Below are 17,562 nucleotides of genomic sequence, written 5' to 3' on the forward strand. Positions count from 1 at the left end.
ACAGAGGATGTATGGAGCCGATTCCTTGTTATTCCTGGGGCCGGGGGAAAGGGTGGATGGTGAGAGGACTACAGTTACACACTGATTAAATGCATATTTTCAGAGATTGCCATCAGATTGTAACCACATCTTTCCTCTCTGACCTGTAGGGCGCACTTGGCTTTCTTGGAACTTTGGCGGCTATTCCTTCTACTCCCCTGAGCCAACAATCCCTCTAATGCCAGTTTGTGTCATTCAACAGAATACACGATGTTTGCCTTCCTTCAACATTGAGCCAAGTGTCGCTTTAACTTAAACACAACTTAATGTATTGCCACTTAAGGAACATGAGAAATATTATCTTTATAATAATAAAGTAAAAAGAAAATCCACATCTTATGAAAGTTTCTATTATTTAAGATCTCACTTATTATTTAAGACGGTGGGTTTTCCCCTCAATATTTTACACAAGAATATTTTAGCAATGAAATGTATCTAGATTTAGGAAAACATAGACAGCGGGCAACCCCAGTATGTACTGTTAGGGTCCACTCACAGGGAGTTTTTTGGCACCGATTTTGACTCTGAACCTGCCTCAGAATCCACGTGGAAAAAAAAGCCTATAAATAAAGTCAATGGGAGGCTTTTTTCCCACATTATTTTGGCGCGGATTCAGCATCAAAATCAGCGCCAAAAACTCAGTGTGAATGGACCCTTATAGTTCATTTGGAAAGGAGTTGTGCACCATGTTGCGGAAAAGCAGCTCTTTTTTGCTGCAGATTTTGCGGCAATGATTTAAGCCAAAGCCCAGAGTGGCTTCACCGGGAATGGGAAATATCTAAGATGTTCTTATACTTCTCCCTTCTTCTCAACCCACTCCTGGCTTTGGCTCAAAAAAATGCAACACAAGACCTTAGTCTTAATTAAATTTTTACAATTGTTTTAAAGAGGACCTTTCACCACTTTTGGGCACATGCAGTGTTATATACTGCTGGAAAGCTGAAAGCGGGGAGGAACGCCCCCCTCCCTCTGCTCACACAGCTCGTCCATAGACGAGTATTATCAGGAGGGGGAGGGGGCGTTCCTCCCCGCTCCACAGCACAGCGCGATAGGCGCCGCGAGGCAGAAGGACGTCTCTGGCTAATGGTCAGAAACGCCCTTCTGACCATAGAGCACTACGGTACCGGCACCGTAAGCTCTTTACAGCGGGCACAGATCGGGAAAGCTGACAGTGCGCTGAACTCAGCGCACTGTCAGCTTTCCGGCAGTATATAACACTGCATGTGCCCAGATATGGTGAAAGGTCCTCTTTAAGAAAAATGTCAATAGCTGATAGAAGGTTGCGGTATTCATCCATCTTATTTTATAAGACTGTAACAATCAATGGTACAATTGTAAAAATAAGAGTAATTGTTTAGTATAATTATATCAAGAAAGGTCACCAGAGAGGAGCACGTGTGTATGTCGGTTTATAGCAAGTGTAGGTGACTTTGGACATATGGAAATATACTTGAATAATATGGAAGGTTCTAAAGATCTTCCAAAATAAAATTCATGCTTTGATTCTCTGTTGCACCAACATCATCTGTGTATAGTCACCATTAGAATGTGTACAATAAGAGTGACCTCCATTACTATTAATACTAGTCGCCTTTAGATTAGTATGGGTATATATGGCATCATTTGTTTTAACCTGTTTTTTGTAAATCCTTCCAAACCCTACTGATACAAATAAGTGAAGTTCTTATATAGGCGCAGAATACAGAAGAAAAGCCTGATGAATGCTGGAATATGTAGTTTGGGTAACATGTTATATCTTGAAGTTGCCAGCTACAGTAACCAGCCTGTCTTAAGATAAAACATTACTCAATGACAACCAAGAATATTTCATTACTTTAGACATCTGGTCATTTTTACATTCCATCCACTCCATTAAAATTAGTTAAATTGGATAATTATTGAAAACTTTATATATAAATAGAATGGTGCATACAAGTCAGATATGTTGGCTAGGTACTAACACAACAGCCCCCCTTGTAATAGGTATACTAAGATCTCCTACTCTGTACAAGAACATGGATTTCGTTTGCTTGACACTAAACACTAATGCCATATGGAGTTAGGCTTTAATGGAAATAATATGATGTTTTTGACACGTAACATGTGGACCAGATTAGACTTTTGTTACTTGATAATACATTTTGATAGTATAATGTAATGACGTTGTCCCCTATGGCAGTGTTTCTAAAATGATTCCCGACACTGAATCCTTCTCAGTGAAACACGGGAAGTTGTAGGAGGACCACCTAATCCATTTACGTTTCAGATTGCCATTGTGAAAAGTCAATGTCAAGATTAGTTTGGGAAATAGAAATGATAATGGGCCTCTCCAAATTCAATTTATAGAGTTCACGCACATTCTACAGAGACCTTGAACTAGGATCTTGGGGGAAATTATTCATAATGTGTTAGTAATTCAGATTTACTTCAAATGGTTTTGTACTGTAGTACAGCTGAAACAGTTTGGAGTACTGTATATAGACCAGGGCAGCAGCTAGGCTTACCATTACCATAAGGCAAAGATTCACATTGAAGTCTTTACCTTTGTGTATATATACCTTGGCCAAGGTAGAATGTGCCTTTTTAGTAACAGCATGGCACCCTGTGCTGAGGATATAGGCTACACCAACATGACGTGGTTACCAAGTATTCATCTAGAATTGCCAATGTATACTGGATATGGAGCTTAATACACACAGAGCCATTTAGCTCATCGGCTGTTTCAGACTTATTAACCTTCATCAGTGATATATAAGGGATCCAAGGCTCTAGAGAGATAGGACTTGATATGTCTTAATCTACCGGAATACAAGGTTAGGAGGGTTTATTGGAAGTAAATTAATTGTTTAGAATGACAAATTACTAATTGCAGATGTTTCCTGGGTAGGGCAGTCAGTCATCATATGTGTTTTCCTTCCAGATATGGAATAAGAGTTTGGAATTTATTTCAGCTCTTCCATGCCCAGTTTGTCACCACGATGTTGGGTGGACCATAGTGTTGGGTACAGACTTCATATGTCCCACTTAATAAGATACTTATATCTCAGCATGAATTGACTCAGAATCTTCCACAAAACTGATCTTCGAGATGGTGATACAGGATGGTCTGAGTTCCATAGTGGCTGGCTCTGTAAGCTATAGCTGGATCTGCACCAGTGTCAGGGCTCGTTCACATCTGCGCCCGGTCTCCGTTCTGCAGATGTCCTGCACAAAACAGAGGCAGGATACGGAAACCTGCCGGCATGTTTCAAGCCCATTCATTTGAATGGGTTTGAAAGATGTCCGGCCGTGAGCGCTGGTGAGCGTTTTATGCTCTCCGCCACGAAACCGTTTTTTTAAACCGGACACAGTCGGACATACAGTACTCTGTGTCCGATTTTAAAAAACCCGGTCTGACAGGTTTCCGTCTTCTGCATGCAGAAGACGGAAACCACAGAACGGAGACCCGAACGCTAGTGTGAACCTAGTGTAACAGTGTTTTGGCATACCGGCTGGTGGCAAGTTCATACAGCTACAGTTCATACAGCTAACCTTTTCTATTAAAAGATTGATGGATCATTGTGGCATACAAGTCCTCTAACCTTTTATGTCCCCCTACCAACTCATAGAATGTAAGCTCTTGTGAGCAGGGCACTCACTCCTACTCTTTGTCACATTGCAATGTCTCCTTTGTTTTCTTTATGTAGATTGTGAGCCCCATATAGGGCTCACAATGTACATTTTGGAGTATGAGAGGAAATCCAGGCAAACACTGGCAGAACATGTAAACTCCTTGCAGATGCTGTTCATGACAGGATTTGAACCCAGGACTCCAGCGTTGCAAGGCTGCAGTGCTAACCACTGAGCCACCATGTTGCCCCTGTAATGTCTCATATTGTCTGTTCATTTGTCCTCTGATTTGTAAAGTGCTATGGAATAGGTTGGCACTATATAAATAAATTATTATTATTATTTGCATAGACTGTGCTCATATCTATTCCATGATGACATGCTTTATGGCATTCACAGGACCATACAACTTTATGCAGTCCTAGGGATCAGTTATCCCTTTATCGGGTTCCTGGTAGCTTAACTACAACCTGTTACAAAGGAAGAAGGTGATGGAGGAAATAAGTGATGTCTGCATTATTACTTACTACCATGAAAGTAGAGGAAGGGCTTTAGTGATCTGCAGAGACAGCTGCATTTTCCTGACGGACCTTCACCAGTGCAGTTAATATGTCACGAGGATACCAAGATAAGTCAGAAAAGATTCTTTGAAGAGAAGTCCAAGTGCATCATATTTTAAATTGGAGAAAATAAGAAGATTTGCAGAATGGACTCTGATTTTTTTCCTCTGTCCATTCAACCAGACATTATTAAAGTCCTGGGACTCTGGTTTTGGAAGAAAATTGTGGCTCCAGCCAAGATCAACCAAAATAAAAGTCGACATCGAGCATCTATGGGGTATTAACATAGCCATGTGCATGAACCCAAACATTTTTTTTTAACAATCTGACAACGACAACCCATGCCAGAGGCTAATATTATTATTTTACATACTTATACAGTATATCCAGAGAGAGATACTTTCCACATTTTACAGACGTGTTATTATTAGGACATGCATGTGTTTTTCACTCCATATCTGTTCCGTGACTCTCAATAAATCTGAATACAAGTGTACATGTGAACTGGATGAGTAGGTGCTAGAGTCTATTCTCTCATGGTGGTATGAATGCCTTTGGCCATCTTAAAGGTCAAAGAAAACACTGATAAGACGGACATGGTGCCAGTGAAATATTTCTTATACAAGTCATTCTGTGATTCCATTTTTCTGGCACAAGCGAATGTATGTGATTGTGAGCAGTAATAGTAGTAAGCATTACATGTGCTTGTAAAGTTCCTCTGTTGCTACTACATGTTGTTTTTGCTGCCATTTGATACAGTTTACAGCACTTTTATGCCTTGTGCAGATATCTGCTGTACTCATGAAATCTGAGACAAACTTAAAGGGCTCTTGAGATTTTCATTTCTTCATATGGGACCAGCAGCGATACCTTCTTACCTCCTCCTTAGCTTTGCCCTTTTTTCCTTTGCCTTTATCTTTTTCCTTCTTCCCTTTCTTTTTCCCCTTCTCCTTTTTCCCCTTTTCCTTCTTCTTTTTATCTTTGGCTTCTTCTTTAGCTGCGATCTCTGCAGCTACCTAAAGTGAAAAGGAAAATTTAGGGAAAATCCAAGACTAGGGATCATTTATGTATAACAATTATATATGGCTACACACACAATATATCCATGTTATTGTTTGCCCAAGTAGATCTTAGAGTCCATTCACACAGAGAAAAGTGGCGCTGATTCTGGCACGATAACTCGCGTAAGAATCAGTGCTGAAAAAAAGACTCCCATTGACTTCAATGGGTTACATTGAAGTCAATGGGAGTTTTTTTTTCAGCGTGATTCTTACGCGAGTGAATGGACCCTTATAGTGCTATCCCTATCACAGTAAGAAGAGAAGCAATAATAGTCAGTGACACAGATATATATATATATATATATATATATATATATATATACAGTATATATATATATATATATATATATATATACACACACACACATATATAAAATTGTTGTGGGAAGTTCTCAGAACTGGATATTAGATAAAACAGTGATCATCCTGGTCAAATAGTTTTTGGGCATTAAATAATTCTTAGAATAGGACATCAATATTAAATATGCTACTTCGAGACATCATGGCATTATGGCGCCCAGTAATGTATATGTGCTACTCAGGCTGGGTTCACATCTGTGTCGGATTCTCTGTTGCAGAGACCGTCAAAGACTTTTTTCTCTGCTGCTATCAGTTTCAAAACGGCGAACACCTGCCTGGCTCAGGGTGTAATCTCTATTTTAGCAGTCCGGCTCTCCGTCGTTCAGGTCTCTTCCGTTAGAGCCGGCGCTAGTGTGAACCTAGAGTCACTTGCCATACAAAGTGTAGTGGGAGCTTTAGATACTGCAGCAATGTCTTATAGACTACAATTGGGCAGTGCTCAGTACCTAAAGCTGATGCTACACATTGTTCTGCTTGAGTGAGCAAGGTTCTGACAGATGTGACGGAGCCTTGCAGATTCAACCCTTCATTCATATCAGCGTTAGTATTCTGTACGGGGGAGTCTACATAGGGACCCCCCGAAAGGAATACTGAATGTAACTGCAAGTGCTGTGCGGTGAAAGCACGCACGCTGCCTGCACGAATCAAGCGGACAGAAAAGTAGATTGAGAAGTACTTTCCTGCCTGCATGATTGCTGCAGAGATCTGGTGGCAAGCACACGGATCCCATTATAGTCTATGGAGTCCGTGTGCTTTTACTGCACAGCGCTTGCAGTTGTATTCAGTATTCCATTCAGGGGGGTCCTCATGCGGACTCCCCCAGATGGAATACCAACGCAGATGTGAATGAGGCCTAATATTGATGGCCTATCCTAAGAAAAAGCCTTCAATATGAAAGTACTGTAAGCGGTGTGCCAGAGAAAGCACACGGACCTCATGAGGATATAATGGGGTCCGTGTGCTTGCCGCCAGATCTCCTCAGGGTTCATGTGGACAAGAAAGTAGTTCACAATCTACTTTCCTGTCCGCATGATTCGTGTGGGCAGCGTGAAGCAAGCTCACGGACCTCATTATAGTCTATGGGGTCCATGTGCTTTTACTGCACAGCACTAGCAATTGCGTTTGGTATTCCATTTGGGGGGGGTCCCCATGCAGACTCCCCTGGATGGAATACCAACGCTGATGTGAACCAAGCATAAACACCAGTCACAATGTAAGGTTTTGCTCACAACTTTCTTAGTCAATTTTGTTGTTTTCTTCCTTCATAAGAACAGAGCAACAATCGGATGTTAGTGCTGGGTTTTGTTACATGATGGACATTAATAGTGCCCTGTATGGATGTATAAAAGGGTCCAGGGCTGCACAACTTTTTTAGGAATTTCTGAAATGGTGCAGATGTGAACATAGTCTAAGCTATAATCCTTTACGGCCATGCAGATGCATTGTGGATCAGAGTGTATGTGGATGGATGAAGACAGAAATCAGGTGTATATTGTTGTATAGCTGGAGAAGATGGAGCCCCCATACATGTAAAAATAGCTGCCTATATATTATTAGACAACTGTATGGACCATAGGGGGATTAAGCAGGGCATTAACAACTCATTTATGTCCATATACACAATGCTCTCCTAACATATGCCAAGGCTCCACCTAATCTAACACTTTTCCTAGGCCTGAACATCTGTCTTTCATATTATTTATTTCCACTATAGTACATTACTATATAATTTATGTGCTAAACAATTTAGGTTTAATCTCCTCCTTGGCATTTCGGTGAGATAGTCTCTTTAGTTGTGACTATCTGGACACAAGATGTATGCTACAAATTCTTAGTTTTTGCCAAAAAGTTAAATATTATTGCTGCTCGGGCTGTATCCCATTCTTCTCTGCTGTCCACTATTACTTTCAGATCCTCCAGACTGTCTAGAGAGACTCTACTGACAGCAGGACACAGACAGGTTGTTATTAACGTGCTGTTTAACATGGGTGTTTTGGAACATGATAGACCTTTTTATTGGCCTGGAGAACTGACATATAACATCTGCTAAAATCTTCACAATTTATTCAATAAAGATATCAAAATCTGGAAGCAATCTGTATTTTGCTTGAAAGCTCTTGGCTTTATGTGAACAGACCCTGCCATAGTAGCGAAATCTTGACTGGACCTGGTAGACTAAGCCACCGCACTCCCGGGGTATTCAGTGTCATGTGCTAACATTTAATACTTATTATCGCTCCGGGGATCAAAGGCAGGAGCCAGAGTACAAAGCTTAGGCAGAAGCAGGGCAGTAACATGCACAAGGGAGATTAGGATCCTATTCCACGAGGTTGCAGATCTAGTGACAGGGATAAAACTGAAAAAAAAAAAAAAGAATGACTGCAGCAGCCAGAGATGGAAATGTTACATTGCATCTGGCTTCACTTTCAATCTTTTATTGTTCGGAGACACGAAGTGACAGCTGACAGCTGGGATAAGGCAGAAAGACATTGGTCTCCTATGAACAGACTTTTATCCCTGACCTGTGCCTCCTGCAGTCGCAGCGACCTGGTAGAGCGACATCAGAAACAGTGGACAATACACAATCACTTGACATATAACATGTTAAGAATATTTTGTTGTGATACCTGTTCTGGAGTCTTCTGAGCAAAGATAGCCTTCGATCCTCCATCTTCTTCATCTGGGAAATCAGGGAATTTTCCAGTGGCATGCCTAATATATGTAACATATATTGTTAGTACATTGACAGTATGCATGTAACTCTTTGTTCTTATGTTACGCCACACTTTCCTTGTGAACTAATGAACAGTGCTGACCAGACTTTAATTGACCTTCAGACTTAGGATAGGTCATCAATTGAATACATGGGGGTTGGATACCTGAGACCTGCACTGATCAGCTGTGTGAAGAGACAGCATCATTTGGGTGGGTGCTGTAGCCTCTGCACAGAAAACCAAGCACAGCACTGTGTATCCATACAAGAGCTGTGCTTGGTATGGAAGCTCAGCGCATTCACTTGAATAGGACTGACCTGTGAACAGGTGACGTGGCACATGGCCTGCCACTTTAAACAGCTGATCCACAGGGATACAGGGTATTGAATAAAAATAGGTTATCAATTAACACAACCCAGAAAACCACTTTGAGTTTAAGGCTAAGGGTGCATTCACACGATGTAACGTGCAGCGTGATCTGGCACGTATACGGCATGTCAGAGTTTGCGCACTGTAAATGCTCCAATTCATTTCAATGGGAGTTAGAATCGTATACGCCACGTTATTTTGCGTGCCAGATTGCGCTCCACTTTCCTCCGTGTGAACTTAAACTAAGGCCCCATGTTGCCCAAATACAGTTTTTTTTTGTTGCAGATTTTGCTGTGTTTTTCTTGGAGCCAAAACCAAGAATGGCTACAAAAGGAATGGGAAATATAGCGGAAGCTCTTATACTTCTACCTTCTACTCAATCCACTCCTGACTTTGGCTCAAAAAACTGCAGTAAAATCTACAACAAAAAAAGATGCGTTTCCGCAATGTGGGGCCTCATCCTAAGTCTTTCATTGACCTTTGGGCCCTCTCCGATGATCAAGTGTCCTCCAATTTTAATGCTAGGGTCATACAGCGACTTTGGCCACAACGTCCAAAAAGATCACTGTGTTGTCCTATTAGTGAATAGAGTCCACGGACTGTTATACCCCAAACCACCCACCCCACCCCACCTTCCCATATAGCGGCCACCAACTAAGAGGAAAATGAGACTCCACGGACTGTTATACCCCAAATCAACCACTCCATCCCTCCATACCCCCCACTCCCCCCCCCACTTTACTAGCTTTGGCAATGCCAAATATCTATTCAGACGTGCCAATAAAGCCTGTTTGATTTGATTTTGTCTCAGTGCGACCTTGATTGAAGGAGTCGCAGGGAATACAGCGATGTTTTAGTTGTGCTATGGGAGTCACCGCCTTATTGCAATTGTGAAGTTTGAACGTGACAGACCTATTAAAATCAATGGGGCCATATATTATTCAGTTTTGCTATGCAAGACCTCTGTCATTGTTTAAAAACTTAGATCATGGAACTCCTCGGCCATGCATCAGTTTTATTTTTAGAATTCGTAGTTCCCACAAAGAGAATAAAAGTAAAAAGTATCTAAAAGGACCTTTAGTTTATATTTGGGCCACAATATTCACTATAATAAGAGACTGCACACACAGCCCTGTATCAGTGAAATATATATATATACACTAGCTTTTACCCGCGACTTCGTCTGCGTTGATTTGAGAATTGGGCGGACACAGACGTGTGAAACTGTAAAAGTGCTTTAAAAAGTTTGGTGGGCTAGCAAATGTAATGTGATATATTGTGTATGTAGTGATACATACAATGTGATGTGGTGTATTGTGTATGTCGTGATACAGACAATGTGATGTGTTGTATTGTGTATGTCGTGATACAGACAATGTGATGTGTTGTATTGTGTATGTCGTGATACAGACAATGTGATGTGTTGTATTGTGTATGTCGTGATACAGACAATGTGATGTGTTGTATTGTGTATGTCGTGATACAGACAATATGATGTGTTGTATTGTGTATGTAGTGATACAGACAATGTGATGTGTTATATTGTGTATGTAGTGATACAGACAATGTGATGTGTTGTATTGTGTATGTAGTGATACAGACAATGTGATGTGTTATATTGTGTATGTAGTAATACAGACAATTTGATGTGTTGTATTGTGTATGTCGTGATACAGACAATGTGATGTGTTGTATTGTGTATATCGTGATACAGACAATGTGATGTGTTGTATTGTGTATGTCGTGATACAGACAATGTGATGTGTTGTATTGTGTATGTAGTGATACAGACAATGTGATGTGTTGTATTGTGCATGTAGTGATACAGACAATGTGATGTGTTGTATTGTGTATGTAGTGATACAGACAATGTGATGTGTTGTATTGTGTATGTCGTCATACAGACAATGTGATGTGTTATATAGTGGAAAGCTATATGTAAATGTGAGTGAGTAGAGTGAGGGCTACTCCTGAGGTGACAGTAAGGAGTGTGCAGGCAGGTTGAGGCAGGAAATGCCAGGTAGTGTGTGTGAGTCTATAGCTGGGGCTAGGAGTCCTGCTTTTGTGAGTCTCCTGCTAGGAAGCCATGTTGTTTAGTGGCACCAAAAGTAGCCTGTGACTCAATCCTAAGGGAAAACTATGTTTGTGGAAAATTGCACGCAAATCCGTCCAGGCATTTTAGCGTGATTGAGGAACAAACATCCAAACTCACAAACATCCAAACATCCAAACACACAAACTTTCACACTTATAATATTAGTAGTATATATATATATATATATATATATATATATATATATATATATATATATTCTCACTCATTTAGTTAAAAGAACATCTAAAATGTCCAAATGTCCCTTAAGGGACAGGCTCCATTATACAGAATGATATCTTAGGGGTAATTCGGCCGCACTAGTTTTGGGTGAACCTTCTTGGAAAGCTAAACCTCAATATAATAACGAAACCTGAGAGGTTGACACTCGACAGAACAGAATAATGGATGCAGCTTTATAACACTGAATATATCACCCAATTATCACCTGTCACCATGTAACAGTGTCTTCCCTAGAACGAAGCGGTTGTATTGTTATATAACAGGAACATGTACATTGGATAACTTATTGCAACCAAATACATCAAACCTTTTTAAATATGAGAGCTGGAATCTTACTTGATGCTATTGGCAATCCCTCCATTTCACGTGTACCCTAGTTTCGATGAATCCGCTATAGATCACATTTTGGGTATAAGATTTATCACCGATATTCAGTGTTTCATTGCACACTAGATGGTTTTGTAACATACAAGCATAATAACGTAGAAATGCTAATACTGTACATTCTGCACATTGACCATGGTGAAGTGACATGGCTTAAGGTGTTAGTGTCAGAGCCTTGTGGGTGGTATAGTCAGACTTCATTTGGGCACTGAGAAAGGTACAGATTTGACATCCAGGTCTCCAGTGATGGATCCCCATGTTGTGACTGCTAAGAAGCTCTTGGCAGGGATCCTTTATTAATGGTGGGAACTGACCTAACATGAGTCTAGATGGAATGAGAGGGCATACAAGACCTTTTCTTCCTTCACCGGCATCTCTTTACTAATAGCAGGGTCTGACATAACATGGCCTGCTGATCTGCTGTAGCCCATCTGCTTTGTGAGGAAAGCAAAAGCCAAAAGGACAAAGACAGAATCATTATTTATTGCCTGCCCTATCAACACCTTCTGTATAGAGGCAACCTTAGCATTCCTCTCCCACAGATCGCTTATCGGTGAGGACTTTCCACCCTATTGTCTTCTATTGATTCTGTAACCCAGACACAACTGCAGGTACACAGGTCTCTGAATACACCCAGACTTTGTATGCCGAAATATGGACTTCTAGGTCAATGTGATAACATGGCATGCGTGATACAAAATAAAGACATGCTATGGGACAGAAGAATTGCTGAAAACAAATATACGGCATCAATCAAACACAAAATGGTAAAAGGTTCTTCAGAAAATGACAAATGTATTTATCTCTTCTGTTCCATTCCTGCTATCTTGTGTAAATATAGGGGTTGTTACTTCCATGGGTATCTAGGGGAACTGGAAATGCATGTGCCTCAGGTGCTGGATGTCAAGGGTGTCAGGTATTTAACTAAAAGGCAAGGTCAGTTGAATGCTTCCCTCTAGGTCAGTGATGGCGAACCTTTTAGGGCCCCTTCACACAGAGTAAATGCGCGTGTATTTTGGCAAAATACACGTGTAAAAAATACACGTGTATTTTGGCAAAATACACGTGTAAAAAATACACGTGTAAAAATCAGACTCCCATTGACTTCAATGGCATTTTTTTTACACGTGTAAAAAAACACGTCAAAATACACGTGTAAAATGTCATTGAAGTCAATGGGAGTCTTATTTTTACACGTGTATTTTGCCAAAATACACGCGCGTTTACTCAGTGTGAAGGGGCCCTTAGAGACAGAGTGCCCAAACTGACTGCAACCCAAAACCCACTAATTTATCACAAAATGCCAACACGGCAATTTAACCTTAATAATGTGCGGATCCACAATTGCACACAATTACAGACCTGCAAAATATGGTCATACGAATTGTTCTTTATAGAGCTTGCTGCTTCACTGTGACCCTCATACAGTCCAATTTGCTTCACAGTGACCCCCACACAGTATAATCTGCTGCACAGTGGTCCCCAAACAGTACAATTTGTTCCACAGTGGCCCCCACACAGTATAATCTGTTCCATTAATGGGTGCCCAAAAAGAGGGCTCTGAGTGCCACCTCTGTCACCCGTGCCATAGGTTCGCCATCACGGCTCTAGGCAAAGGAAGGCCTAGCCAGGACTCATACTTGTAAAACATCTCCATAGTTACAATGTCCAACCCCATCCACACCTTGTGGCAAAATACGCACAGAGGGCGTATATGATAAATTATTCTTAGGCCCGATTCACATCTGCACACGGGTTTCCGTTCGAGAAGTCTGCTTGGGGACCCCCTGAACGGAAACCTAATCCACATAAAAAAAGCGGTTACCTAAGGAAAACCATGGACCCCATAAACTATAATGGGGTCCGTGTGGTTTCTGTATGAAAAACGCAGAGAGGAAAGTTCTGCTTGCTGGTGAGGGGAACAGAATGGGCCAAACGCAGATGAAAACCGGGCCTTAGAAAACTCTTTTGGTGACCATAGCCCATTTTCACTTGCACTCTCATACCCCATTGACTTATGTGGATCCTCAGGTTTCTATATGATGTTACAGTACATGTAGTTCTATCTTTTCCATCTAATAATATGGGACAGACCCACAGAGGATGTGATGCAGATGAGAACAGATACTAATGCTTTCCTCATCTGTTGACGGTTTAAGTTTCCAAAATGTTGTGTGACATTTACATAAGTCTAATATAGACACCCGCATCCTCAGATCTTATAATATGTGCCATATAAATGACATGACTAATACATGAGCCCCAATAGGATTAAATAATGAGTCTGACCATGATTACGAGCCCTAACTATTACTTGATCATTAGAAGGGCCAAGGAAAACGCTGAAAATGACAATGTTCCCATACATACCTTACTGTACTTTATAATTGTCCGTCCACAGAGACCATTTCCTAATCACATCATCATTACTTATAAGGCTTCACTTTTTCATATAGTACTTTATGGATTTGTGACTGTATACATTACATAGAACAGTATTATCCTGACTCATTCTATACATCCATATTCATACAATGTTAATTTTACAAGGTTGTTTTTTACTTGGTTCCGCTCTTTTGTTGCTTGTTCCAAATATTCTGTTTGAATACATTAATATAAGACGTGAAGAGCGCGGCATCTGCTTCTATTTATACAATTAAAATGGTAACATGAAACCCGCATCTGTGATTTTTTTTACAGATAGATGGGAAGGGGTGAGTATACGATTATTTCAACTCCGCTATCATTTGCCAATTTACAGGGATTGTATCGATTTAGGCTGATTCACAGTGACAGAAATTATGAATCACTAAGATTTCCAGACATGTCCTAAATATTACAACCTTAGGGATGGAAATAGTTTCCTGAATCACATTCCTTTAAAGTGCATTCGGTACAAAACATAAAGGTTATGTGGACATTAGCAAACCTTTAATTTAAAGGGATTCTACCATTAAAAAACTATTTTTTCTAGGTAACACGTTGGAACAGACTTTAGAAAGGCTATTCGTCTCCTACCTTTGGAAGTGCTCTACGCCGTGCCGTTCATTCGAAATACCAGTTTGTACCGGTATGCTAATTAGTTCTCTCGCAGCGATAGGGGCGTCCCCCAGCGCAGGAGATGCAATGGGGGCGTCCCCATTCCTGCTCGAAAACCGACTGCAGCGCCGCCTCTATGTTCTTCTGCATCTTCCCCTTCCTTCTTCAGCTTGATGTCGGACGCCTCTGTTCAGCGAACTTTGCCGAACGTACTGCGCATGCCTGCGGCCATAGTGCCGACACCGCAATTTCGTGCGTGCGCAGTACGTTCCTCGAAATCTTCGCCGAACAGAGCGTACTGCGCAGGCGTCTGACATCAAGCTGAAGAAGGAAGGGAAGGATACAGAAGAACATAGCTGCAGTCGGTTTTTGAGCAGCAATGGGGACGACCCCATCGTATCTCCTGCGCTGGGGGACGCCCCCATCTACTAATGAGAACTAATTAGCATACCGGTACAAACCGGTATTTCGAACGAACGGCGCGGCGGAGAGCACTTCCAAAGGTAGGAGACGAATAGCCTTTCTAAAGGCTATTCCGACGTGTTACCTAGAAAAAATAGTTTTTTAATGGTAGAATCCCTTTAACTTTATATATTTAAAAATTTCCTACTGATTTGTATAGTCCCTAAGCAAACATATGTGTTTCCATGGTTACAGACTATAAATAGGATCGAGCGATCGGGATCGGCAAAGATCAGACCCCGATCAGCGATCGAGCAAATTTGGCAATAGGGATCGGCTGGAAAATTATCGAAAATCGGATTTTAAAATCGATCCTGAAATCTCAAGATCGGCGCAACCCTACTGTATAATATATAATATACAATTAGGGTTGAGCGATTGGGACCAGGAAAGATCGGATCCCAATCAGCAATCGAGCAAATTTCACGATCATGATCGGCTGGAAAATTATCTGAAATCGGATTTTAAAATCGATCCTGAAATCTCAAGATCGGCTCAACCCTAACTACAAACAAACCCTACATAGTCTTATCCTGTAATCATACAGGATCGGATAATAAGGGCAATGGGCTTCAGGGTCTGTCCTTCTTTCTGTTCTCATAAAGTTGGGAGATATGGTCACACTGGGGGAATATTGTTCCTATTGGGCATACTATTTCTGAGGGCACAATATGTAAAACTAACATTTTTAAGGCTTCATTGCAGTTAATTTTGGTACCTGATATGTTAAATAGACTCTCTACTGTGATATGGGTGGTCTCATGGAGGAACAGGTAGGAGATGGGATTCTGAGATGGGAGCAGGGGTGAACCTACCCCTTTCGCCGCCCGAGGCGAACTACAGAAAGCCCCCCCCCCCCCGGGAGGAGGGGGCGGAGCGGAGGGGGCGTGATGGCGTGAAGGGGGTGTGGTGGCGTGAAGGGGGCGGGGTTTAGCGCCGTTCGCAGGCATAGAGCAGGCACGGAGAGGACCTGCTCTCTGCCTGAGCGTGAGGGGAGGCTGCTGGAGCAGCGCTGCTCCAGTGGCCTCCCCAAACCACCAGCTTAGGAAAGCAAAAATGCCGCCCTCCCTGGGGCCCTGGCATAGCGCCGCTTGAAGCGGTCGCTTCAGGTCGCCTCATGGGAGGTGCAGCGCTGGATGGGAGTCGCACCCATTTGTCAATTCACGACTGGAACTGCCCACTTGACAATAGAGAGCCTAATTAGCATATCAGACATGCACTCAGGAACAGCGAACACTATAGAAAAAAAAATTAAACTCAATTTTAACCCAATATGAGAGAAGTGGCTCCTATTAAAGGATCCAAAAACTGAAGCGAAGGCGGTGATCTCCTATCAAAGAGCCCATTACATATTGGTGTACTTGTGTTTTACATAACTCCTTGGCTGATCATTATATTTAGACATCATGGAGACAATAGATCGGATACCGCAGACTTAAGTGCCACACTCTCGTACTCAAAATATAACATATTTCAAAGCGAACCCTCCTATATACTCCTCGCCTTCTTTTGACAACCACTGAGCATGAAAGCTAGTACAGATGCCGGGCTAAGATTACTTTTCACACAGCACCTGTGGTATGTTACAGAGTGCAAAAGGGTAAGATAACTGGAGAGGGTGAAAAGAACAGATGGGTCGCACAATTTGCAAACAGACGGAAATACTGTATCAAGTTAACTTACAACTACTGCACAGACTGCGGGTGTACATTGTGTATAAGCCACAGCAATGGCAGCCCACATATAACCCTCATGTTTTGCATTTTTTAGGTTTATCATATTGATTCTTAGTCTATTTCCACCTACCACCCAGTCTCTGTCTACTGCTGGACGATGAATTTGTGTAAATTCTCGTGACCTGCTGGGTTTTCAGCATAGTGGACTCAGGAGAGAATCAACCCAAGGCATATTAGACAGGAATGTCTTCACTACAGCAGAAAGGTTAGACGTCAGATCACACGGTAAAGGGTCATTTTGGTGTTTTAGGCCTACAATATAAGAGAGTAATAGAAAGCGGCAGAGTAAGAGAAAGGAGGAGGATTCGGGCTCAATGAACTTAATGCTTGGGGAATAACATGAGGATTAGGGCATATATTATAATCATGGTCCTCCGGAGGATTCCACCCTGCTGATTGCATTCAGGAAACTCCAGGCTCCTGATAGAGGCCCTTGTGCCACCTCCCACTTGCACTAATGGTGACTTGATTTATGGTAGGTTGTGATTTCTACATCTCTGTCTTGCACTGAGATTTATCCCCTGTCTGGCTTGGAGGCCTGCCTTTCTTTTCTTAGGATTAGAAACCTGCTCCAGGGTAAATCAAGCATGTGAGGAGCGTGAGACATTGAAATACAGAAACACACAATTTGATGCTAGATAAGAAGCTTTTGGCCCGCTGGGGTTAAACAGATTCCACTTGTGTTGTATACTAATCCCCCCTCACCAACTGCAGCCATCACACCCTTTCTGTGCCAGGGAAAACCGGGAAACATTAAAAAAAAAAAAGGACCTAGCCAAAAAGAGAAAAATGCAAGCCTAAATGTACAACAACGGAATGGCGGGTTTTGTAGCAAAGGCTGAGAAAACAAGAGTTTATTAACAACAGACTGTGACTTCATGGTAAGGAGTGAAA

The 17,562-nt window shown here is 41.7% G+C and overlaps 1 protein-coding gene across 1 annotated transcript in view; it reads right to left on the reverse strand.

The window, feature by feature from the left end:
• Positions 1 to 17,562, reverse strand: part of DRC11 (dynein regulatory complex subunit 11) — a 105,238-nt gene that overhangs the window by 23,636 nt on the left and 64,040 nt on the right. Inside the window, exons 8-9 of the mRNA XM_075285452.1 lie at positions 8,257 to 8,341; positions 5,087 to 5,224 (exon numbers count right to left, since the gene is read on the reverse strand). Coding sequence (XP_075141553.1) covers positions 5,087 to 5,224; positions 8,257 to 8,341 — 223 coding nt within the window. The remainder of the gene's footprint in view (positions 1 to 5,086; positions 5,225 to 8,256; positions 8,342 to 17,562) is intronic.

The sequence above is a fragment of the Leptodactylus fuscus genome, chromosome 8 (assembly GCF_031893055.1).
Source record: "Leptodactylus fuscus isolate aLepFus1 chromosome 8, aLepFus1.hap2, whole genome shotgun sequence".
Taxonomy (NCBI): Eukaryota; Metazoa; Chordata; class Amphibia; order Anura; family Leptodactylidae; genus Leptodactylus; species Leptodactylus fuscus.